The 23571-nt window shown below is 60.5% G+C and overlaps 1 protein-coding gene across 1 annotated transcript in view; it reads right to left on the bottom strand.

Annotated features, from left to right (window-relative positions):
* Positions 1 to 10139: 10139 nt before the first annotated feature.
* The window catches only part of NAV1 (neuron navigator 1), a 203479-nt gene continuing 190047 nt past the window's right edge, over positions 10140 to 23571 (bottom strand). Inside the window, exons 20-32 of the mRNA XM_077839105.1 lie at positions 20967 to 21163; positions 20253 to 20418; positions 19671 to 19845; positions 19087 to 19178; positions 18862 to 18957; positions 18032 to 18191; positions 17326 to 17561; positions 16440 to 16594; positions 15460 to 15531; positions 14683 to 14879; positions 13037 to 13155; positions 12458 to 12655; positions 10140 to 10841 (exon numbers count right to left, since the gene is read on the bottom strand). Coding sequence (XP_077695231.1) covers positions 10746 to 10841; positions 12458 to 12655; positions 13037 to 13155; positions 14683 to 14879; positions 15460 to 15531; positions 16440 to 16594; positions 17326 to 17561; positions 18032 to 18191; positions 18862 to 18957; positions 19087 to 19178; positions 19671 to 19845; positions 20253 to 20418; positions 20967 to 21163 — 1959 coding nt within the window. The 3' untranslated portion in view covers positions 10140 to 10745. The remainder of the gene's footprint in view (positions 10842 to 12457; positions 12656 to 13036; positions 13156 to 14682; positions 14880 to 15459; positions 15532 to 16439; positions 16595 to 17325; positions 17562 to 18031; positions 18192 to 18861; positions 18958 to 19086; positions 19179 to 19670; positions 19846 to 20252; positions 20419 to 20966; positions 21164 to 23571) is intronic.

Genomic DNA, 23571 nt, shown 5'->3' with positions numbered 1-23571 from the left:
GGGGTGTGCCCCACCACAGGCCTCTCCCGCTCACCCACCTTGCCTGCAGCAGCTCCCCATCGGGGCGTGGCACGCACTGAGGGTGGGGCTCGCCGCTGTTTGCAGGCGGCCTGGGTTGCCAACACTGATGAAACTACCATGCTGGGCGGGGACTGCTTGTGATCATGGGACCGGCCACAGGCAGTTCAGGGACTGGACTCACACTTCCAACTGCAGTGTAGACGCACCCTGAGTATGCCTCTGCTGAACTTGGGGCAGGGCTGCTGCAGGGGGGATATAATTAGTGGGGGTTGGTCCTGCTTTGAGCAGGGGGTTGGACTAGATACCTCCTGAGGACCCTTCCAACCCTGATCTTCCGTGATTCTATGATAACGCTCAGATTCTGCTCACCTGGGAGCACTTTTCACTTTTGTTGACCTGGCTCAAATGGAGTTTGAGGAACTCCATTCCTGCTTCCTACTTTCCCCTGCCGTTTTCATTGGCTACAATGGTAAGTCCCATCGGTCTGCCACCATCTCTGTGGGCTCTTGATCTTGGCACGTTTCCTCTCTCCCCGTGCAGCAAAGGAGCAGAGATTGATTTCTGTACGAATCCAAAATGTATTGCCCGACGAGATGAATACTGACTGGTGAGAAACCAAAGTCAGCGTGTAGCTCGGGGTGAGATCTCCACAGTCACTGACAGCAGGACAGAGCTGGCTGGGTTAGTTACCTAATGAATAGGGCAGTAATTTGCTCCTTCCTGGAGGGCTGTTGGTGGTGGTGCTTGGCCTGCTCGGCCAGAGAGCACGAACACACCCAGCGGGGCTGGAAACCCTGTCTCCCAACCCCCTTGGAAACCGAGATTCCCAATGGGAGGGCTGCAAACGACCATGCATGATGAGACTCCTGTGTGGCACACCAAGAGACGCGTGGAGGCAGCTGAGCTCTCCCTGGTTAACGCCATCCCGGGCTGCATTCTCACTGAGCTCCGAGCTTGGAAGCAATAGAATCCGACCGACTGTTCAGCCAGATCACGTGCAAAGGTTCCTGGGTACGTGGGGTTTCACAGGGCTGTTTACCTGCCTCTGGGACAGGGTGGCCGGCACTATGAATGTTTGCAAGGGGCTTTGAGGGCCTCAGAAGAAAGGGTACCTAGATACAGGCGGCTCTACATGAGTGCGATCAATGGTGGCATCCCAGTCATTAAGCAAGGGTGGGCCAAGTTGATCATATGGGCTCTTGGGCTTACCCAACATCATTTTGGAAGAGTCCGTAAGGCATGTGTCACATGACTGGATGAACAGCTGCAGAATTGAACCAAAAGCAATGACCAGTGTCTGCCTCCAGAGTGCCCCTGGCAGCACCCTGCAGCACCAAGCGCAGGAATGAGCCATGACCACGCATCGTCATGTAGGCCACAGATCACGGCTCTCCTGGCTCGCTGGTAGGATTCAAACCCAGGACACGGGGGGTGGAACGCATGGGGAATCTCCCTTAGCCTGAGCAGTGCTGGGGCTTATAACTCTGGTGGCTGCCTTTAGCCACGGGGGGCAACCTAGCCACCAAATGAGCAGTCAGCTGGTCACGTAGCTCTACTTCCATTCACATACACACCCTCCTCTGGTGGAAAAATACACCAATGGACACAAACAGGAGTGGAAATGGCGAATATTAAAAAATAGGCTGTCAGGGGATATTGCCAAGCATGGCCTTTATCCCTACAGCAGTGCTGCTAGCTTCAACCTGCGGCCCACGGAACACTTGGTGAGCCCACAATGACAAATGGGTTGAGAACCACTGATCTAGTCTGTCCTCCTGCATAACACAGGCTGGAGAGTGGCCCCACAATCATTCCCAGAGCAGATCTTTTAGACAAACATCCCCTCTTGATTTAAAAATTGTCAGTGGTACACAATCCACCACAACCCTCGGCAAATTGTTCTAGGGCTTAATTACTCCGTTACAAAAATGACACCTTATTTCCAGTCTGAATTTGTCTAGTTTTAACCTCCAGCCATTGGATCATGTTAGACCTTCCTCTGCTAGACTGAAGAGCCCATGATTAAACATTTGTTCACCCTGTAGATATAGCCTGTAATCAAGTCACCCCTTAACCTTTGTTTGTTTACTAAATCAATTCAATCTATCACTCTCAGGCAGGTTTTCCAATCATTCCCAGGGCTCTTCTCTGACCCCTCTCCAATTTATCAACCTCCTTCTTGAATTGTGGGCACCAGAACTGGACACAGGATCCCAGCAGCGGTCGCACCAGTGCCAAATACAGAGATAAAATAACCTCCCTGCTCCGACTCGAGATTCCTGTTTATGCCTCCCAGTTGATGAACAGCTCTCATTCTATGCAGTACAGGGCAGTGCTCGCTGGCCTAATTCCCTTCCCCATTACAATAGGACAGTAATTACCGAGGGAGTCAGAATCCACCTTCTAGATCAAGGGGTGTGGTGGGGCTTAGAAGCAGGGCCCCCGGGATAAATAGGACCAAGAGACAGACAGTACAGGAGATAAATTTATTGAACTTCCAAGGTGTTAGACAGATGACCCCAGAGGAGACATGCCCTTTGGTGTGACTGGCTGGGGCAGCAAGAGATGAGTTGGTGGCAGGTTGTATTTTGCTCTATGTCTTTATTATTATTATTATTTTAAAAGCCTATTTCTGGCTTTGTCTTCTTCTTCTTCAAATTTTTAAACTTAAGTAAAAACGATTCATCTTGGAAACAGTCCAGCTCGTGTTGGTGTCCCATGATTGTTTCCGCAGCTATGTACAATGTCTGACTTGCGGTTTTTTGTCATGTCTACATCAGGTATAAAATGGAGCAAGTCTACAAAGAATCTCTTCAAGAAGGAAAGGGGAAAGCAAAGAAAGACAGGAGAGAGAGAGAGAGCAGTAGAAATTTGGACCAAAATCTTAAGAGAAATTTAAAAAGTGCTATAAAACCCCCTCCGCAGGAATACCATGCAGTTCAGAAACACGGAACCTCAGCAATTACACAGCTCATCTAAAACAGGAATTCATCCATTTCAGGGTTGTTTTTTTTTTAATTCAATAAAAAAAAGGTTTGTTTGTTTTTAATAGAAAAAAGCTAACCTCGTAAGGTTTAGGCCACCCGTCAGCAGTCGCTAATGGGCCAAGGAGACACAAGACTTTGGAGGAATCCTAAATTCAGCCCCGGATGTAGTGCAGCCCGGCTCGGGCTCACAGGGGGGAGAGCAGAAGGAAAGGTTAATCAATGTCTTTGGCAGGGGAGGGGGGAAGGGAGGTCAGGTTGGCCAATGGTTGGATGAATTAGTGCAATTGTCAGCTTTCCCAACAGCCTCACTCTGGCCTTCCGCAGGCATCAATGCCCTGGGTATCAATGCCCGGAGGAACCAGCCACCCTCTTCCTTTGGCTTCCTCATGGACTGATGGGTGGAATTCCCACAATCTCCCCCCCCATATTGTTTTTTGCAAAGCAGGGGCTGAAGTTAGGACAGCGTCAAAGGCTGGCCCCACATTCCCACCGCTCTGTCCCCTGCAGGCTAAAGGAGGCAGCCAGCACTGACCCCCTCTCTGCAGGGCTGGAGCATCATGCCCTGGGGTGTGTTTGCTCTCCCGGGTGTCCTCTCTCCCCTGCTGCGCCCATATGCAGGGCCAGATCCTCAGCCGGTGTAAATGGGCAGCGCTCCACTGAAGTCCACGTCTGCTGACCTGCACCGGCTGAGGAGCTGGCCAGTAAAATGTAATTAGCACTTTGGCATCTCCAACCTGGCATCGCTCCTTGCTGAGGCTAGTCTTATATACCATAGCCCTGTGGGTCCAGTTCCCCTCTCACCCACCCCATTGTATTTCAGGAGTAACCCCGCTGGGCCCGATTCCCCTCTCGCTCACTCTGGTGTAAATCAGGAGTAATGCCATTAAAGTCAACCCCCTCTCCTCCCGATAAAAGTGAGGACTTGAGCCTGGTTCTTTAAAATCCTCCCTCGAGAGGGTCAGCTCGGGCCTTCGGGCCTTGCCCAGCAGGCGTGAGTGGACAGCAAGCCATTGCTCTCGCTACATTGAGCGCTGAGCTCCCTTGATTATGGGGTGCCTGGCAGGGGTGGGGGGAAGGCAGGGGAGCCTAACTTGAATTTGGAATGGAAACCATAGCTTGCGGGGGAGGCAGGGGCAGAGGAAACAGTTGGTTCCAACTCTGGGTGGGTCTTTATTCTACCCACAACCCTCTGCCTGTCCCTAGCACCTGGCCACTTCCTAGCGATGGCCTGGAAAGCTCCATGGTGGATGGACAAGGGCTGCTCCTAGGGACGGAGCTGGACTACGGGCAACAGCCAAGAGTCTCTGGGAGTGAGGCACCCAGATGCAGTTGAAGGGGAGCTGGGATCTCATACCCTTAGGCTCCTTTTAAACACCCACCCGTAGCCTGTCAGAAATGGGCCTCTCTCCCCATGAGCTCTCAGCATCAGGTCCCTGAAGCCCTCCTGTCCCCTGTGTTGCCCCCTCTAGCACCGCTGTTCCTGCAGCCCATGCAAGGGGGCAGGTGGGGGGCAGTCCCAGTCTGATGGGGCAGGGCTCGTGTCCCCCCGCCCCGGCCTTGCTACTGCCCTATAGCGATTGCTGGGCAGGTGTCTCATACAATCAGAAACATGAGTCGGCACAGCACAGTTATTCACACATAGTACAAAAAGGGACAGACAGGCGGGGCCGGGCCCCGTCCAACTCACTCGGGGCCTCCGGGTACAGTGCTATTTACAGCGTGTCCTTATCCTACAGAGTGAACAGAAAAGGCAAACGAGAGAAAACCCCAGTGTTGAGTCCAGCGGCAGGTAAATCACTGTGCAAAGCACCCGGCTCATACGGACACAGAGCGGACAGACAAGGACCAGGGCTTATCCCGTAGAGACGCATTGGCGGAGAAGCCGCCCGTGCCATGCAGCTGCTGCTTGGTGGCTTGGCTGGTTTAATACGCTACCTCTTGGCTCTTCCTTCCTCGCCAGGAATGGGAGGTGGCACCTGCTGGCTGGCACAAAGCTGGATGCCAGCGCTAGATGCCAAGGGTTGATTCAAACCCTACAGAATGCGGCTAGGTCCCTGCCACCCAACTGGGCCATACCCAACCCAGCGCTGGTGCACTGAGAGGGACGCCTGGCCACGGTGAGGAGGGTGAAATACTGCGTGCGGTTGGGCAAGAAATTAAGGGCTAGGGCCCCGATCCTCAAAAGGGATTCAAGTGCCTCACGCCCACTGAAATGAAATGGGGATGAGGTGCCTATGCACCTGGGAGAGTCTTGGCCTAGGCAGGTGTCCCCCCCCAAGAGTGACAGCTGCTGAGCGCCTTCAAACCCAGGTCTCCAAAACAGAAGCCACAAAGAGTGTAAAATATCAGGGGGGAGCCGTGTTAGTCTGTACCCACAAAAACAAGGAGGAGTCCGGTGGCACCTTAAAGACTGACAGATTTATTTGAGCAGAAGCTTTCATGGGTAAAAACCATGCATCTGAAGAAGTGGGGTTTTTACCCAGGGAAGCTTATGCTCAAATAAATCTGTTAGTCTTTAAGGTGCCACCGGACTCCTCGTTGAAAGAGTGTAAAAGAAACCTCTGGGGCGGGGGGGGGGTCCACTGGATTCCAGGGGGGATTTAATTACCCAGCCACCTGTGCTGCCAAACACCGGAAAGCACGCTGGGTCAGAGCGGCATCTACGTCCCAACACGGGGCAGCCTGGGCCCAGAATACGGCACCTCCCTGTGAGACAGGGCCCAGCTGCCCAGTGCGGCTCCAGCTCTGAATCCAAACGTGTGTGGTTGGGGGGGTGGGGTGGGGTGGTTTGATCTTGGGTTCTGCATTAGGCAGAAAGATGCCAACCATTTTTCTTCAACCATGGCCCAGAAACCAATGGGAGTCAGGCACCGAAATACCTTTGAAGCTCTTGACCTCGGTCTTGCTGAGAGTTTGTACAAATGCCACAAGCCCCAGTCCCGAATGGCTCTCTGGCTGCTCCTATAACGCCGGTGTTAACAGCAAAGCAAGGGGATTGAGAGAAGAGCAACCCCGGTGAGACTGGAGCGGGAGAGATGAACAGCAGGGGAAGAATGAAGAGAACCCAGTATTAATAGCTTTGTTAAGTGGTGGCGAAGACACAGCGAGGCCCTTCCAATTGCCTGAGCCTCCTGGAAAGGCGCTGAGCCCACGGAAGAGGGGGAATCATGTGGGTTGGGACTGTGGGAGCTTTGAGCAACAGCAAATTTCTCAGCAGCAAGAGGGATCAGTGTGGAACGGTCGCCCTGGGGCAGAGGTGGCTAGGTCACTGCTTGAGTCATTTAAGATCACGGAACAAAACTCTGGAGCACAGGGCCTGTGGGACAGACTAGATGAGACACCCCAGGCCTTTCCCCATCTCTGTCCACACTGATTCTACCACCATGGTTAAGAGCCACGGACATCATCTGTGCCGGTGTCGCTTCACCCCTGCCACTGGACCCTTGGCTGGCGCAAAGTGCCGTAGCAATGCTCCAATGCGGCTGGACCGATTTCCATCGGTCGAGGGGCTGGCCCCTAACATCAGGGGACCCGGGTGAGGTAAAGCTCATAGCCAAGAGTACCAAAAACCAGCGCCCAAGACAATCACCAGGGGGATTGTGCACATTAAACCAGCCAATGGAACCTTCTGCTCCAGCCAAACCTATCCCTTCAGCCCCCAGAGTTCCCAGGGTTGTCATGCAACCCCCACATATTGGGTTACATTGACAGGGTGTACGTGTCCACGATCACAAACACAGGGAGTGAAGCAAGCACCTTAGATTTGCACACAACACTGCTGCAAATCCCTGGCAGCACCGGTCCAAGGGTCTGCCCTTGGGAGGGTCACAGATTTCAATAGGAACGCCCCCCGCACCTACACACATGGCGTCTGGTGGGGGGCGGGGAATTGCACCAGCCCAGATTTTCCTTACATCGAAAGGCCTCTTGGGTTGGTTTTAAGCCCCCGGAGAGCATTAGGGACAGAGAGATTCTGTGCACAGGCCTTGGCCATACCCAGCGGGCGCCGTGTGCCAGACTGCCCAAGCCCTGCACCCGGAGATAGCATGTGACTGAGAAAGGCAGGTCGGGTGTTGTTTTGTGTCGTCTCCGAGCAAAAGCAAACCGGAAATATAGTAGCACCTGCCTCCTGCCAGAGACACCCTTTGGGAAGGCAGGGCAGTGGGGCCAGAGCCCTTTTCAGAACCGTGGACACGGTTGCATCTGCCCTTCCAGGCCGAAGGCACGGCAGCTGATTGTACTCTGCCTGTGACATGTTACTGCACGCGGCCAACCGCCAGCAGCACCGAAGTTCGCCCTTGCTCCCCGCTGCGGGGCTGCCCATTGAGCCAGGAACCCACTGCCCTGCCCTCCCCACCAAGATGCCAGGCTGCTGCATCTGGCCAGATCCACAGGGGCTCCAGTAACCACCAGCACTAGGCACTGGTTTCCCTACCCCACACCTCCACCCTCCATCACCCCATCAGGGTGAATTCAACACAACAGGCTGCAGGATGGGGAGAGCGGAGCGACTGCTCTCCTCCACTTGTGCATTGTTCACCAGCGCGAACCCATAGCCACCTCCCCAGCACAGGCCACAATCTGCATGGGACAGCGTAGGCAGCTGGGCAGGGCTGGCCCATGGGATTAGACCTGTCAAGAGACAAGGCTGGTGCAGCAGCTCTGGCTGTGGGTGGCACCAGGTGGACCGCGATAGGGCCAGGAGTTTGCCTAGAGGATGTATTTGTAGGTCATGTCCACGGTCACATAGGGACGGGGTGGATTTTCTGTCACTTGGAGCCTTGAAATCGTGACTGGGTGTCTTTCTACATGATCTGCTTGATCCCAACCATGAGCTTTGGCCAGCAGCAGGAATCCCTGGGTGAGGGTCTCTGGACCCCCAGAAGCGTAAGCAGGGTTCTGGGCTCCAACAGTCTCCTGGAGGCCGAGAGACCTGATCCAGAACTGCCTGGTTACGGACACTCACGAGACCCGGCTCACGGCTAGCAACGACGTCAAACCCGAGCACAGTGGGCAGAGGCCAAGGATGCAACTCTGTTAGCAGCAGGCACCCCCCCCCCAGTCATGGAGCCGGACAGGGATCGATCTAGCCCAGCCCATGGGGAGCTGGGGTGAGAGCTAGCCAGAGCCCAGCTCTCCACAGCAGGGAGTGCGGTGGGGCTAGGACCGAGCTCCCAGTTCAGCTTTCCTCCCTGCTCGCCGGGGAGCGGTGCAGGCCTTGGCGGTCCCTGAACGTCCATCAGTGGAACATTTAGGCAGGACAGGAGCACCGCAGCCACCAGCAGAGAAGTGGGGTTAAACATGCCCACCCTCCCTTCCCCTGGTCACACACATTGACTCAGTTTGGCGCTCCTGGGCTGGGGCCCAGTCACCTACCCAATGCTTTGGCCAACACGTGCCCTTGCCTCATACACTCCAGGCTGCTCTGGCAGCCCCCGCACCAGAGATAATAAGGCAGCATTGCAGCACCATGGTTGCCCCCCTTCCACAGCCACCTCTTCTGGCTGTGCAGTTGCATATTTCTTTTGCAGGTCTTGGCTCGGATCTTCACAGCTTGCAGGGACAGCAGCGCAGATTCAGTCCGCAGCACGAGGCGGGGCAGCTTCCCAGATGGGGGCTTCTGCTCCCTGTGTGGTTCTGGGCGAGGGAAGGGACATGCCTTCGCCTGCGGCTCAGCTTGAGTGGCTCAGGCTGAATTCCAAGCAAGCCCACAGGCCGCTTGCCGGAGACTCAACCCGAGGTGCTAGTCTGTCTCGATTGCTAGGAAACAGCACCCGCTGGGCTAAGGTTATCCCTCGGGCCCTGAGTTACTGGGCTCCTGGGCTGAGTATATGACTGGCCCTGGGGGCGTAGTTACCTAGAGGATGTGTCTGCACATCAGCAAGTCCCAGGGTCACCTAGGGCCAGGGTACGTTCTCCAGACCCTGGAGCCTTTAAATCAAGACTGGGTGTCTCCTTCTAAGCCATCACACACAAGCTGAGAGCTGGATGCAACAAGTGGGGGGGGGGGGGGGAGAGGGAGTCCTCTAGCCTGTGCTAGGTAAGTGCTGAGCAGAGATGAGAACGGTTCCCTCTGGCCTGAATGGCTAGAGATGCTATCTCGGGCTATTTCATGGCCTTCTGATGTCCAGAAAGCTATTGATGACAGATGCGGGATGATGCCGAGACGAGAGACCCCTGCAATGCACTGCACCACCAGCGGTACTGAACCCACCCCATGGATGGGCCTAAGCCAACGCTCCCAGCCTGTCCTGGAGCCTGAGGGAAACAAGGAAGGGCTTTCCAAGGGTGTTGGCTGGGGGAGTCGAAGGGGGCTCTTTCACTCGTTCCTCCACTGCCATGCATGGAGGAGGGAGGCCCATCTGCTGCCTGCCCCTTGTCTAGATGTCTCCTAAGGGCTACTGAGATCTCTGTGCTGGACATGGAGACGTGAAGTGAGATCTCTGCCTGCGCTAACCACACATGGAGACATGGCACAGGCAGGGCCTCCTCTGCCAGCCCCCTCGCCTCAGTATCCCGTCACCCTCTACCCTAGCCAGGCGAGAACGGTCACGGGGGACGGACGCTACCAGCTCTGCTGGCTTGGTGGGAGATTGTCACCATCTCTGGCTACTCCCTCGCATTTGAGTCGCCAGGGGCTGCAGCGACCCTGTCTCTCAGCTCCCCCTGCCAGGGCCTGGCTCCCAGCTACGGGTATCTTGTGCTTATAGAAGATGGGTGTCACAAAGTGGGGGGTGAGGAGAGGAACCCCCCCAGCCAGTTGTGCTTCTTTGGGAGCATCGTGCTGCTGACTGAAGTCACGCTGAGCCTGCCAGGAGCTGCGAGGGGGGAATCAGTTACTGGAGAGCATCCAGTCAGCACCAGGTTCATCACCGAGAAGAAACCGACAGCTACAAAAATAAATGAGTCAAACGGAAATGAAAACAAGGAATCGACTCAACGCAAGGCTGCCCGTTCCTCCTCGGGCCGCAGCAATGGGGAGAAAAGAACCAGACCCAAAGAGGAACAAAGGAAGAGCTGAACTCTGTCCAAATCAAATAGGAGGGTGGGGGGGGGGTCGGGGGGAAAGAATATAACCAAAGCAGGGTTTATTGGGAAGTCCTGGTTTAAATGACGGTCATGCAGATTAAATAAGGGATGTACAAAGACAGAGCTGAGAGTCCACCTCCTTCTCCCAGGCCTTCGCTTGCACTGGAGTTTGTGGGGCGGCTGGCGTGGGAGACAGCGAAACCCGGTGCCCGGCAAGTCCCTGGCAGCACGACTCAGACACTTCCATCAGGGATTTGTTCTTCTCTTTGCCCCACAGATTGTTTCGTTAAAAAAAAAAAATCCTCTTGTTCTGGGGCTGCATGCTCCTCCCTGCCCCCAAGCCGCACCCTGGGAGGGGTTCCGCGGGGTCCCCGCCCCACGCAGGGGCCTGCCCGTGGGTGCCGGGGACTCTGCGTTGGCTGCATTTGGCCCCCAGCCCCCAGGAGTTTGCGACAGAGACAGAAAAACCAAGAAGAGAAACCAGGATTCTCCTACCGCCAGTCAGGCTGGGAGGCGGGTGCCTTGCGCTCTCTCGTGGGCCGAGCCCCGCTGCCCCTATGCCCCAAGGGGACGTGCCAGAGCCCCGCGTCCCCGCCGCTTTCCAGCCCTGGCCGCGCACTCCCAGGAGACCAAACAAAAAGCAAAACCAGTTGGCGGGGACGCTGGCAGCCGAGGGCGGCGAGCTCCCCTCTCCGGTGCGGTGCGGCCTCATGGCGTCGGCTGCAGGTTGGGATCCACCAGGGTCTCTCGGTCTGGAGACTCTATGTAGTTGGCTGCTTCCTGGAGCTTCAGCAACATGGCCATCTGCGCAGGAAGCAAGGGCACTGAGAGCAGCTCAGCCAGGCGCGTCCACAGCGGGGCACAGCCAGAGCCCCCCACACCTGACCCACAGTTCCCCTCGCCCTTGACTGTCAGCCAGTCCAGTCCGGCTCTGCGGATGGCCCGCCAATCCTGCCCCATGGCTACTCCACTTCTGCCCCAGCTCTCCCAGAGGCCCCCCACTCCTGACCTGCAGAGTCCCCACTCCACGTTCCCATCCTTCAGCTGGAGCTCCGTGTGACCCAGGGACCTCTCGGTGCCAACCGGCACAGGGGTACACAGATGTTCATAGGGATCCCCTGGGTCAAGTTGACACATATTAGTTCACCAAAGGGTGGCAACGTGAAGTCACTACTGAGAGCCGGTAGTCTGCTGCTCCTCGTAAGCGTTGCAAAATATGAGTAAGGCGAAGACCGAAGAAGTTACGTGTCTACACTGAAAATTACGGTCGGAAGGTAAGGCCGGTCAGCCCAGGAGTGGTGCTAGGCGGGTGGGTTCTTTCCTGGCAGGGGGTAACAGACGCTTCGCTCTTGGTCTGATGGCGTGTGTATTGTGCATTGCAGGGCTTACGAGGGATGCCTCTTTGCAGACCACGCCAGATACCAGCCTGCTTCTACTGGGCCCCCCCATCTGCCACGCGTTTCGGCTTGTTCCCCGCAGCACCCGTTTTACGGCGCGGGCCTGCTATCAATAGCGTGCGCAATGGAATCTGCCTCTGGGACTGAGACACCCCTTGGGGTGGGGGTGGTGGCCCTCTGTGACTGTATACAGACAGTCACCTGGGGAGGGTGCCCGTCCTCCCCCACCAACCCTCCCCATTGTAACCCGCTTCCCCTCCAGGCCCCTCTACCCAGCCATTACTACACACTGCCCTGCCCCCGTGACCTCCCACCCCAACACACACTGCCCTGCCCCCGTGACCCCCCACCCCGACACACACTGCCCTGCCCCCGTGACCTCCCCACCCAGACACACACTGCCCTGCCCCCGTGACCTCCCACCCCAACACACACTGCCCTGCCCCCGTGAGCTCCCACTCCGACACACACTGCCCTGCCCCCGCTGCCTCTGTGACCTCCCCACCCCGACACACACTGCCCTGCCCCCGCTGCCCCCGTGACCTCCCACCCCGACACACACTGCCCTGCCCCCGTGACCCCCCACCCCGACACACACTGCCCTGCCCCCGCTGCCTCTGTGACCTCCCCACCCAGACACACACTGCCCTGCCCCCGTGACCTCCCACCCCGACACACACTGCCCTGCCCCCGCTGCCTCTGTGACCTCCCCACCCCGACACACACTGCCCTGCCCCCGTGACCTCCCACCCCGACACACACTGCCCTGCCCCCGCTGCCTCTGTGACCTCCCCACCCAGACACACACTGCCCTGCCCCCGCTGCCTCTGTGACCTCCCCACCCCAACACACACTGCCCTGCTCCCATGAGCTCCCACTCCGACACACACTGCCCTGCCCCCGTCACCCCCCACCCCAACACACATTGCCCTGCTCCCGCTGCCTCCGTGACCCCCCCCCGTATCTTGTGGGCTCTGATCCCCCACATGCCTGCTTGCACCCCCTACTGGAAGCGGCCCATACCAGGGGGTCGGAGTCCATGGAGCTGGGCGTGGTGTCTTTGACAGTCCGCTCCTCTGGGGGGGAGGCTGTGGTGTGGGGCCCCACGCTGGGTGGGGGCAGGTGGTACAGCTTCGATTGGTCCTGCTGTGCTGACGGCCAGGGAAGGGTGTCCCGGACCCACTCCACGGGGTCTTCCCAGGCTGCCTTCTGGCCATGGACCTGAAAGGGGGGATAGAGACTGGGTGAAGGAACAGTGGGGAAGGGGTGCAAGACTCAATGCTCACTGCAACGTGGGCCCAACTCCCGCACGGAGGCAGCTGCAGACAGAGCCCACTGACAGAGAGTGGGGCTCAGGACAGGGAAGGTCAGGGTTAGCGCAGGCAGAGACTGGGCAACCTTCTAACACCCAGCTCCGCTGGTGACCCTCAATCCCGCCCCGCAGCTCCCTGCCCAGTCCTCCTCATCTCCTGCCAGCTCTGTTGAGGGTCATTCTCCTGGCTGTGGGGCAGGGCAGCTCAGGGCCATTCCTCTGATCGGATGCCCCGCATGAGGGCGGGGGTGTTAGAGCCCTGGGTCAGTTCAGAGGTTTCGGCGGGGTACCTTGATCCCGTCCTTCGCCCCCTCCTGCAGGTAGGGGATGATGGAGTTATTCCACAGGTCGATGAACCAGGTCCGGAAATCCTCAATCCCGATGGGACAGGACAGGAAGAAGCAGGGGCCTGCAGGAGGGGAGGGGACAAGGAGAGGCCAGTGAGCCGAGCAGACACAAGCCCCCGCATCCGCCTTGGCCTCTAGGACCTGCCGTGCACCTCCCCAGCCTTGGCTACCAGGTCACGGCTCCTCCCAGCCTGCACAAGCACAAGGGAACCATGATCCCAAAAGGTGCCTCGACCCTGCCCCCTAGTTGGTTCTCAACCCGGAACACCTGTCCCCTCCCCAGAGGAGGCCGCGCTCCCAACAAGGACTTGGACCGTGATCCCAGCCCCAGCCCCAGCCCAGCTCTGATGGAAAACACGATGTTGGCACCTGGGCAGAGGTTGCTTCTGACCCTCGCCTGGAGCTGAGCGCCCCGGCCAAGTGGCCAATTTGTCCCCTGCAAAGGCTGCAGTGGATGTAACCACCCCAAGCTGTTTGCCACAGCTATCTCTGGGGCGGGGGCCATGGGGGACGGAGCAGGACGGCGGCACTGGGAATGCTCTCTGGTACTGCTGGGCAGCGGCTCCCTCAAAACATCCCCCCGGAATTTGGATCTTACACCCTAAGGGCTTTACAAACCAGACAGACGTGCACTGAAATGCAGCCACCTCTGGGATGGCACACTGGTGGAGGAGAGGCTATTAGGGGCCGGGGACCAGACCCCCCCTCTGCAGGAAGCACCCTGGCAGGCTGGCTGTATAACAGAGTGAAAGCTCCTGAGCGGAGCTGGGGGAAACAGGGCAAAAATAACCCCCCCACCCCCGCCCGCCAAGAGTGGCTGGATTGTGCCGGGATCGAAAGGGAGCTGCTTTCCCAGAGCTCGGACGTATTTCCCAGCACTTGTGGGGTTTTTTTAATCCAGATGTTTATCAAAATCCTGATTGAAAAATGGCCCTTGGGACCTTCGGTCACCCCAGACACTTGGTTTCAGTTGATGATAATTTTAATACTGGGTTTTGGTGACAATCTCGATGGAAAATTCCATATGAAACCTCACCGGCCAAGAAAAGGTCAAAAATTAAACACTTTTGCCAAAAATGTTTGTTTTGGGGAGGAAAAGGCAACTTCCAAGGGAAAACCAGCCTGGAAGTTCAAAAAAAACGGGTGTCAGCACCACCTTAGCACTCAGCCTAGCTGGACTCCAAAGCCCTACCCACCTCACTGGGGGGGGGGGGGGGAGGGAAGGAAAGGACGGATGGAGCTCCTGCCTTCTGACTCCGCCGTGTGACTCTCAGAAGTCCCGCCTTCTGAAGGCGGGACTTCCTGCTGTGCTGCGGGACCCTGGCCAACGACTCGGGCGAGTGCAGGGGGCTGGCTTTGGCTCGTTTTCGGGTCAGTGGTGGGTTTGCCAAAGACTCAGTAGGCAGCCAATGGAAGCTGATCGTTGCCTAGAAGGGGCAAAGCATTTAGCTCTGCCCGCTCCTGCAGGCTCCCCACCATGGGAAGGCCAGTGGCAGAGAAACTGCCAGCTGGGGGAGCTGCAGAGCCAGTCCCTGGGCTGCTCCACGGCCTGTCTCCGCCCCGGCCCTGCTGGCTCCCACCCCACTCACCGATGAGGAAGTCCGAGGTGCTGTGCTTCTCCAGGAAGGTGTGCAGGTGGTACCAGAGCTTGGGCACCCAGTCCAGGACCCGCAGCAGCTCCACCCTGTTGGCGTTGATGTCGCTGTCTGACTCGAGCAGCTTCCGGCGCAGGTAGCGGACCAAGAAGCCGTTGGCCGGCTCCACATTGTTCGAGAAAGTCAGCAGCCTGGGGGACAGGGAGGGCTCGGCACTGCACGTCTGGACAGAACGATCACCCCCACTGCCACCTTGCCCCCCACGCTCCCCGGGGCCCCGGCCCCAGCATCCCCCCCGGGCACCATACCCCTGGTATCAGCTCCAGCGTCCCCAGTGCACTGTACCCCCAAGCAGCAGCCCCAGCGCCCCCTGCACCCCTCAGGGCGCTGTACCCCCTGGAGCCCTGTCATGTGCTACTACCCCAGCAGTGCCCACCCGAAAGGCTCCGGAAAGGCTGCCTCCCAACGCACGCCTCGCAGGCTCTCCAGAGCCTCCCACTGGGGTTGCTGGGGAGATCGGTTTCCCTGGCCAGCAGGAGCAAGAGCGGGCCTGGGCCACATCCCCAACAGCTCATGGCTCCCCCCCAGCGTGGGAGCCCCTTGATCCCAGGCTGGGCAGGCACAGAAGCAGCATCCTCAGGTGATGGAGGGGTCAGGCCCAGGGCCCTGCTCAGCCTGGGCCTCCAGGACAGACAGCAGAGGAGGGACCAGCTGCCATGCAGGCACCCACAGGGTGGCTCTGCCCCTCCCAGGCCCTGAGGTCCCCAGTACCTGAAGCTGAGGTGCAGGCCATGGTTCGGGCTCATCTTCACGGGCTGGTTAGTCGTCCCGATGATGTAGGGGCTGGGGAGAGACAGACAGGGCCCCATGAAACTCTGCACAGCTGCCCCCTGCTTTGGGGTTAATGTCATCACCCACTGGGGCTGGCATGGGGCAGAGGAAGGGGCAGCAATCCCACTGTCTCCCCCTTCAGGCAGGAGGAGAGATTGGCCTGCTGCCCCCCATCTTGTGGGAGAGAGGCCCAGAAAACAGTTCCCAGCCTCCTCCCCACCACCCAGGAGACCCCCCCAGGGGACTCTGGTGGGATGCTGGCCCTGGGCTCGTCCTCTGGCCAGGGCAGGAGGCTCCCCAGCTCAGATCCTTCTGGGCTGCGCTCTCAGGATTATAGCTGGGGGCTCTGGGAGTGCCATGGCCCTGTGCTAGGGGAGCTACTTGGGCCTCACTGCTGTCCCCCAGGCTTCTGCGGAGAGAGGGAGAGGGGCCAGGCCAAGGGGACCCACAGCTGGTGCACCTGGAAGGGCGCAGGGAGCCCCCCCGGCCCAGCCCATGTCATGGGGCAGCCGGCCTAATGTACGGGGTGGAGTCCAAGGGGGTGGGGCTGGCCAGAGACCAAGGGAAGCGCCAAGGGGGGTCTGCAACCATGGAGCATAAGTGTCGCCCCTCAACGATGGGCAGGCTGGGATCCTGATGCTCCATTCCCCCCCGATGTCCCCAGTGAGAGCAGGGCTGGGCTCTCACCACAGAGCGAGGGGTGTGGGGGTTAGGGAGTGGGGCTGGGGGGCCCAGGGGCTGTCGATCCCCAGGGAGCTGCGGCTGGTGGTGGAGTCGAACAGCCCCATCCCTGCCAGAGCAGTGCCAGGTGCTGGGCACAGGGCGCTACCCGGGGGCGCAGCAGGGTCCGAGGCTTGGATGCCATTGGTGGGCACCAAGCAGGGGGCGGGGCCTGCATGCAGGGGACGGGGCTGCCTTACCATTTGTGGTATTTGCAGGTGAGCGCGCCATTGACAAGCTCGCTGATGGAGCAGGCCTCGCTGAGGTCATCGAGGAGGATGACCAATGGCACGTCCCCGATGCCGGTCTCCCGGTCGATCTGATTGGCCAGGTTGGAGAGGTACAGCTGTAGGTCCTGGAATGGAACGGCGGCACTGAACCACCCCCCACAGCAGGGAGCAAGGGGTTTCAGCAGCACGAGGTGTCAACAGAGCAGTGTGCGGGGAGCCCAGGGCGGGGACAGTGGGGGGCTCCGGGTCGGGATTGAGGGGCACCGGCAGGGCTGCGGGGGATCCCGGGGCTGGGACAGCAAAGGGCTGTGGGTCCGGACTGTGGGTCACTGGAAGAACTTGGGGGGGATCCCGGGGCTGGGACGGCAAAGGGCTGTGGGTCAGGACTGAGGGGCAATGGCAGAGCTGCGGGGGAGCCCAGGGCTGGGACAGCAAAGGGCTGTGGGTTGGGACTGGGGGACACCGGCCGAGCTGGGGGGGATCCCGGGGCGGGGACGGCAGGGGGCTGCGGGTCGGGACTGGGGGGCACCGGCCGAGCTGGGGGGTGGGGATCCCGGGGCGGGGACGGCAGGGGGCTGCGTGTCGGGACTGGGGGGCACCGGCCGAGCTGGGGGGGGGATCCCGGGGCGGGGACGGCAGGGGGCTGCGTGTCGGGACTGGGGGGCACTGGCCGAGCTGGGGGGGGGATCCCGGGGCAGGGACGGCAGGGGGCTGCGGGTCGGGACTGGGGGGCACCGGCCGAGCTGGGGGGTGGGGATCCCGGGGCGGGGACGGCAGTGTCTGGAGCTCCCAGGCTCTCCTGGGGTTAGTGAGGAGGGGGATCCGGGTCCCAGCCAGCCCTCACGGAGCCCTTCACCTTGCACGACTGCTGGTGCATGTTGAAGGTGTTGACGATGCCCTCGGTGGCCTCCCGGCCCGAGCGCTCCACCAGGTACTCGGCCAGCCGGTTGGTCAGGTAGGTCTTGCCCGTGCCGCTGGGCCCCGAGAGGATGAGGCGGCGGTGTTTGAGCAGGAGGCCGATGTAGTGCTGCATCATGGGCTTGGGGATGAGGGTCTCGAACACCAGGCTGTCCACGCACTTCTCCTTCAGGCCTGTCGGGGGGCAGGGGGCGTTAGAGCGACCCCTCGCGCTGGGGCCCACCCCCAGCTCCACCTGAGCTGGACTCTGCCCCCCAAGAACTGGGGGGGAGGGGGCTGCCTGAGTGAGACTCCAGGGCCCCCTCCCCTTCAGGGCACAGCCTGCAGGGCCCCCTTCCCCTGGCAGATCCCCTAGCTGCCTCCCGTCCACGCTGGAAGCAGCCCTGATGTGGGCCAGGCCAGCCCTCCTCCACCCGGCTTCTTGTGCCCGACCCACGGTAGTGGCAGGGCCTGCTACTGGGGGAAGGCGGTGGGGGAGGAGATGGGGCCCAGTGCCCCAGCCCAGTGCCCTCCTCCTTTCCCCAGATCCTTAGCCGTGGCCCCTGAAGCTGAGGGGGTGGGAAGTACTGGAGAAACTGTGCCCCACAAGGCTAACGCCAGACCCTGTCTCCAGGGGGTGCCGGCTCTCCCGGCCCAGTACTGGCCTTTGAGCACCACGGCGATGCTGGTCACGCCCCTCCGGCAGGGGGGCAGCTCCGGGGGTTCCGTGTCCAGGACCCTCTTCACGTGGCTGATGCTGTAGCCGTGGACGGACTCGGTGCTCAGCCCCAGCGTGGAGGCGGGGTCCATCTTGGCGACGTAGTCCTGGGCAGAGAGGGGCAATGCTGGTGCTTAGCTTCCCTGGCTCCTGGCTGGTGCCCGTCAATCCTGACCCGCCGCCCCCCGCCATCCCAGCCCTGCGCTCCTCCCCAGCCCAGCCAGACATGCTTCTTCCCGCTGGTGCCCCCCCGCAGCACTAGGAGACCGCACCAGGCCAGCGGGAGACTCCCCGTCAGGCCCTGGACAGGTCCCACCAAGGGGAATGAGGCGCAGGGCTGCTGGCGGGCCTGTGCTGGCCTCATGCAGCTCTCGCAATAAGCTGGGTGCCACTGGCCAGGGCTTAGCTAGGAGACATGGAGGAGCCGGGGCACCAGCAGGGCCAGGGGGGGCGCCTTGCAACATCGGCTGAGAATGCCACTCGAGAGCGAGGTCCATGCTGACTGGACGGGCAGAACCGTCCCTTCTGGGCCGGACATCTCAGAATCCCCACGGGAGGTGATGCATGCAAAGGGCCAACACCTGCCGAGATTGGCTCCCCTTCTCCCTGCTTCCACCCATCCAGCGTGGGCATTTAAAGGCCCCTTAGCCAAGTGTCTCCCCTCTTTTCTGGCTAAGAGCAGCGAGAGCAGAGCCGTGCCCCGCTCCGAAGCAGGGCAGGGCTCAAAGCCCAGTTCCCTAGCACCCCAGATCCCTGGGAGTTTGTTAGCATCTGTACCTTGAACACCTGGCAGACGGCTTCATCCAGCGTCTTCCAATCCACCTTCCCGCTCACCTTGCTGCAGCCCAGGAAGAATTCCTGCTGCTTTAAATCCTGAAAGCCGAAGGCAAAGGCATGAGCATGGCTGGGACGTCCCACTGGCACGCCCCGCTGCGAGCCGTCCACGTGCCCCAACCGGGTTGTGTGCTCGCCCTGGCCCGGCTGCGCCCCCGGGGTCCTTACCCCTTTGATGATGTGCTGGGGCGGCATGCGCACTACTATCCGCAGCGTCACCTCGTCCTTCTGGGCCCCCACCGCGTCCATCGGCGACAGGTCTGGGGAGGGAGCAGCAGAGTCAGCCCCGCTCGCCGCTGGAAGCCACGCTCCCCAGCAGGCGACAGCCATCCCCTGACAGCCCTCGTGACTGACGCAGCTCCTGCAAGCCAGGGCCTGACCCATAGCCTGCTACGGCTCCCAGTGTCTGCAACGAGGAGGGCTCAGGCCCCTTGCCCCAGCTCCCTGGCGCCCAGCAGCAGGCTGGGGTGGACCCTTGGATCTGGCCCCAAGGGCAGGAGGTTCCCAGCTCCTTTGGAGCTGCCAGGGGTCAGGATTTCCCTGCATATCTGGCCTGCACCTGCCCCTGCATCCACTGTGTGGCTCCTCCAGGCTCTGTGGGGCCCAGGCTGACCCCAGCCTGCAGCAGAGCCCGTGGTAGAGAGGCAGCCAGACCCCTGCCCAGGAGCGGGTTGCTGCTCTGTCCTGTGGTCAGCGGTGCACACTCGCTGCACAGAGGTCCCATCCCTGATGCATCCCGCTCTCCCTGGTACCTGTATCTGCCAAGCCGGGGCTGAAGGACTGAGCGAGGGCAAGGCCCAGTGAGCGCCGTGGGGACGAGGAGGCAGATGTGCTCCTGATGTGCCCGGGGATGGAGCCCGGCACTGACGAAGGCCCTGGGACCACCTTGAGCCGATCGTTCTCGGCCTTCAAGAGATCCACCTCCAGCTGTGGAGAAGGCAGGGGTTACAGAGCAGAGCCCGTGGCCATGGACCCAGATCAGGAACCCTCCAGCTCCCTGAGCACTCCCAGCACAAGGAAAACGGACCCTGGACTGGTCCGGCAGGGCTCTCAGCCAACCCCCTCTCCCGTGCCGTGGAGCCACTGACCCCCAATGCCACGAGACCTGGGGTGCTACTGGACAGAGTGCAGCCCCACCATCATCAAAGGCTACGGACTGGACCATGTGCTCAAAGCGCACGCCCTCAGAGGAGAGCAGGGGTGGTGTCTGGCCCCACCAGGGAGAGGGCTGGAAATGGCTGGGAGAGGCAGGCCAGGGGAGTGGCCCAGGGTCGGTGAGCCAGGCCCACTCTGCGGTGGGTCCGTGGCTCCCCACGCAAGGACGGGGCCCTCACCTGCATGTTGTGCATGGTCTCACGGAGCTGGTCCAGCTGGTGGGCTGAGTTCAGAGCCTCCAGCCGGATGTCGGTCAGTTTCATCTCCTTCTCCCACAGCTCCGAGCGCAGTTCCGACACCTCCTTCTTCTCCGGCTCTTCCTCCTCCTCGTTGGCCTGGAAGAGCCTGCGCCGGGAAAAGGACACCCATAGGGTGGCCGGTCACAACGTGCTCTGCTAGGGGGTGCTGAAGCGAGGTGTGACCCCGAGTTCCACCCAGAGGCCACCGTCGGGTCTGAGCAATGCTTTCAGAGGAGGCTGAGCAGCAGCCAGATGGGAGGTGGGGGGGGGGGGGTCACAGGGCCCAGCCGATGCCCCGGTGCCTTCCTGTGCCCACGCGGCGGCAGGACCAGCGAGGGCTAGGGACACAAACATGCCAGCCAAGCTGCCTCGTCCACCCCCATCCACAGCGATCTCGCCAGAGCAGCCGTGCTGAGGACAATGAATGCACCAGGCCAGGGGTCCGTGCTGGGTGCCAGACATGCTGCACCCAGGAAGGGAGAAGGGGCTGGGTGCCCCACACCGTGGCCTGGGGCCTGAGCAGCTGGCACGGGAATCCAAGTCTATGGGCCAGGCTCCCAGCTGGAATCCATGCAGCGTCACTGGGTCACACCAGCGGGGGATCTGGCCCCGTGCATAGCCCCGGGCCAGCTGCAGGGCAAGGGCTGCCCTTACTCAGTGGCGTCGATGCCCACGGAGGAGGAGTTGGAGGACTTGATGGAAGGCGAGGCAGTCTCAGTGGAGCCGTGCTGCAGCTTGGGAGAGGACGGGGCTGAGGAGTCGGGGGTGGCGATTTCCTCGATGTCCGAGTAGGAGGAGGCCGACTTGGGGCCCTTCTTGATGCTGAAGGCCTTGTTGAACGAGCTCCGGAGCTGCAGAAGACAAGGAGGATGTCCAGAAAAGGTTAAACCACAGATCACCCCAGCTGTGACACCAGACACTTCCCCCGCTGGCTCCAGCCATCTCCCATCCTGACCCCGGCTCTGGCCAGCAGGCGACAAACTCCAGGGTCGCTCGGCAGGGAGAGCTTTATCTTGGGTTCCTCCCGGGAGATTCCATCTCCCCCAGCCCTTCCGCTGCTGCACTGGCCCCGCAGGGGCACCCCACAGGAGGGTGGGCGGATCTTCCATGATCACGAATGCACGCGCCCAGTGTGTCCCCCCTCCCTGCTTGCGAGAGCAGCATCCTGTCAGAGGAGCCGGCCCTGGGGGAGACCGACCGGGATGTCTGGTGCATCCCCTTGCCTGGGTAGAAGGAAAGAGCTGGTCGACCTTGCACATCACCCAGCCCCAGCCAGGGGTCAGAGCCTCTTACATCCTGCCTGCGGCTACTCAGCCATCCACAGGGGAGAGGGATACTACCAAAAAAAAGGGGCCAATTGTGAACATCGGGGTCCCTCCAGACCGAAGTGGGGATGCCATGGGGTCCCTGCATGCCTGAGTGCCCCTACCCTCCGACCTCCATCCCTGTTGCTGTTCATACCCCTGCCCCCACTTGCTGCCCAATGCTTAGGGCCCAGATCCTCAAATCCCAGACCCACTAAAATCAGTGGGAGTTAGCAGCCTGAACAGCTGTGATGATCTGGGTCTAGGTGCCCCATGCCCCTCCGTGGGGCTGTTGGCAGAGGGCAGCGTGGGACGAAGCCGTAACCCTGGGGGCTTCAGCACCGTCGGAGGGAGCCAGCTGCGTAAGTTCCAGGCCTATCGGCATTCCGCTGGGCCCCGGGTCAGCCCAGCCCTCCTGGGAAGGAGAAACGGCCTCCCTGAATGAGCCCTCCAGTGCTGACGGAGGACAGCCAGGAACCCCCACCCCCATGGGCAGGTCCCACCGTGCCCGCAGCTATCGGACACGCTTCCCCTTTCCGGAATGCAGAGGTGCACCTGAGCAAGCAGCCGCAGAGGCAAGCGTGGGCGCGCTCCGAGCCTGGCTGAGCCAGCACGGCCGTGCCCAGTGCTGGAGGCACGTCCGCGTTACGCTCCAGGGACAAAATCCCACAGGGCCATGGGCGGGTCCCATCACCGCCCCCTGGCAGCACACACAGAATATGTCCCCCGTGGGGCAGCTCCCGGGCATCCACACACAACCCCTTGGCACCCCAGGCCAGCGTGACAGCGGCAGGGCCACTCATGCCATGCCAGCTCCACTCCAGCAGGAGGCACCCTGGGGCACATCCAGCCCTGCCAGGACTCTGCAGGGCTCAGAGGAGTCTGACCAGGGAAGACCTTGGCCTGCTGCCGTCCATCCCTTGCTTGAAACAACCTTGAAAGGGGACTGCAATATGAAGGAGCCGTGTGATCCAAGACCACTTCAGGGGCCCCCTCCCTGCTTTGCCAGGGCAGCATGGGATAGTGGGGAGAGCGGCGGCTTGAGTGACAGCACTCGGGGTTTCTCCTTCCAGCTGTGGGGGGCTGGTTCCACCGTTCAGCCCTACCGGAGGGCACAACGGGACTGTTACCACGCCGGCTGCTCTGTCTGGGTCTGGACTGGCTCAGCTCAAAGCAGCTGTAACTGGCTGCCCTCACGGGACTCCTGGGACGGGAACTGCCAACACCCAGGGGCGCAGAAGGCAGAGATCAGCCTCGGGTCTCTGATGCGGGGTACCCAATCCCAGTGTTCTCTGGGAAACTCATTACCGCCGCTCCCAGCCAATCACCATGCCTGATTCTACGGCCGCAGAAGAGGATTGGCTGGCGAGGGATTCTATTCGAATGGGGTGGCATCGGGCGAACATTCGACCGCACGCCGCTAGGGGACAGCCTTTCAGAGGAACGCCCCGTTCTAGTGGACGTGGGACATCCCATTCCCCTAAAGCCCAGCTTGGCGGTGCCACGAAAGGCAGCGGGCGTGAGGCGGGGAGAGCACAGTCCCTGTCTCTGGGGGCTTGAGTCTGTTCTGTCAAGCCAGGCAAGGCTGGTGGGAAGCTCCAGCTTGGGGGAAAGCATCACAGATGCCAAATCACGGGGCTAGCGCGTGGTGGCCGGGGGCCCATGTGGTGCTACAGAACCTCTCTGTGGCTCTGATCACAGGGGAGCCTGGCTCAGGAGGGAGAAGGCCAAGCCCACACAGCCCTGGGCTCTGGTGTCCAATGCCGCCATTCTGCAAGGCTCACGCCCGCCCTACTGAACTCAACGGAGCTGCTCCTGCCAGTGCAAGGAACCCAACCCAAGGACTTGGAATCCAGCCCCAAAAGGCTCACCGGACTCTGAGGACTCGGAGAGGGGATGCTGCTCGTGCCCAGCCCTGCTTGAGCCTCCCCAGCAAGGAGGACGACGGGGCTGCT

Source organism: Eretmochelys imbricata, chromosome 21, assembly GCF_965152235.1.
Source record: "Eretmochelys imbricata isolate rEreImb1 chromosome 21, rEreImb1.hap1, whole genome shotgun sequence".
In the NCBI taxonomy this organism is placed as follows: Eukaryota; Metazoa; Chordata; order Testudines; family Cheloniidae; genus Eretmochelys; species Eretmochelys imbricata.
Note: the sequence above shows the minus strand (reverse complement) of the source record. Positions and strands in the feature narration are given on the sequence as shown.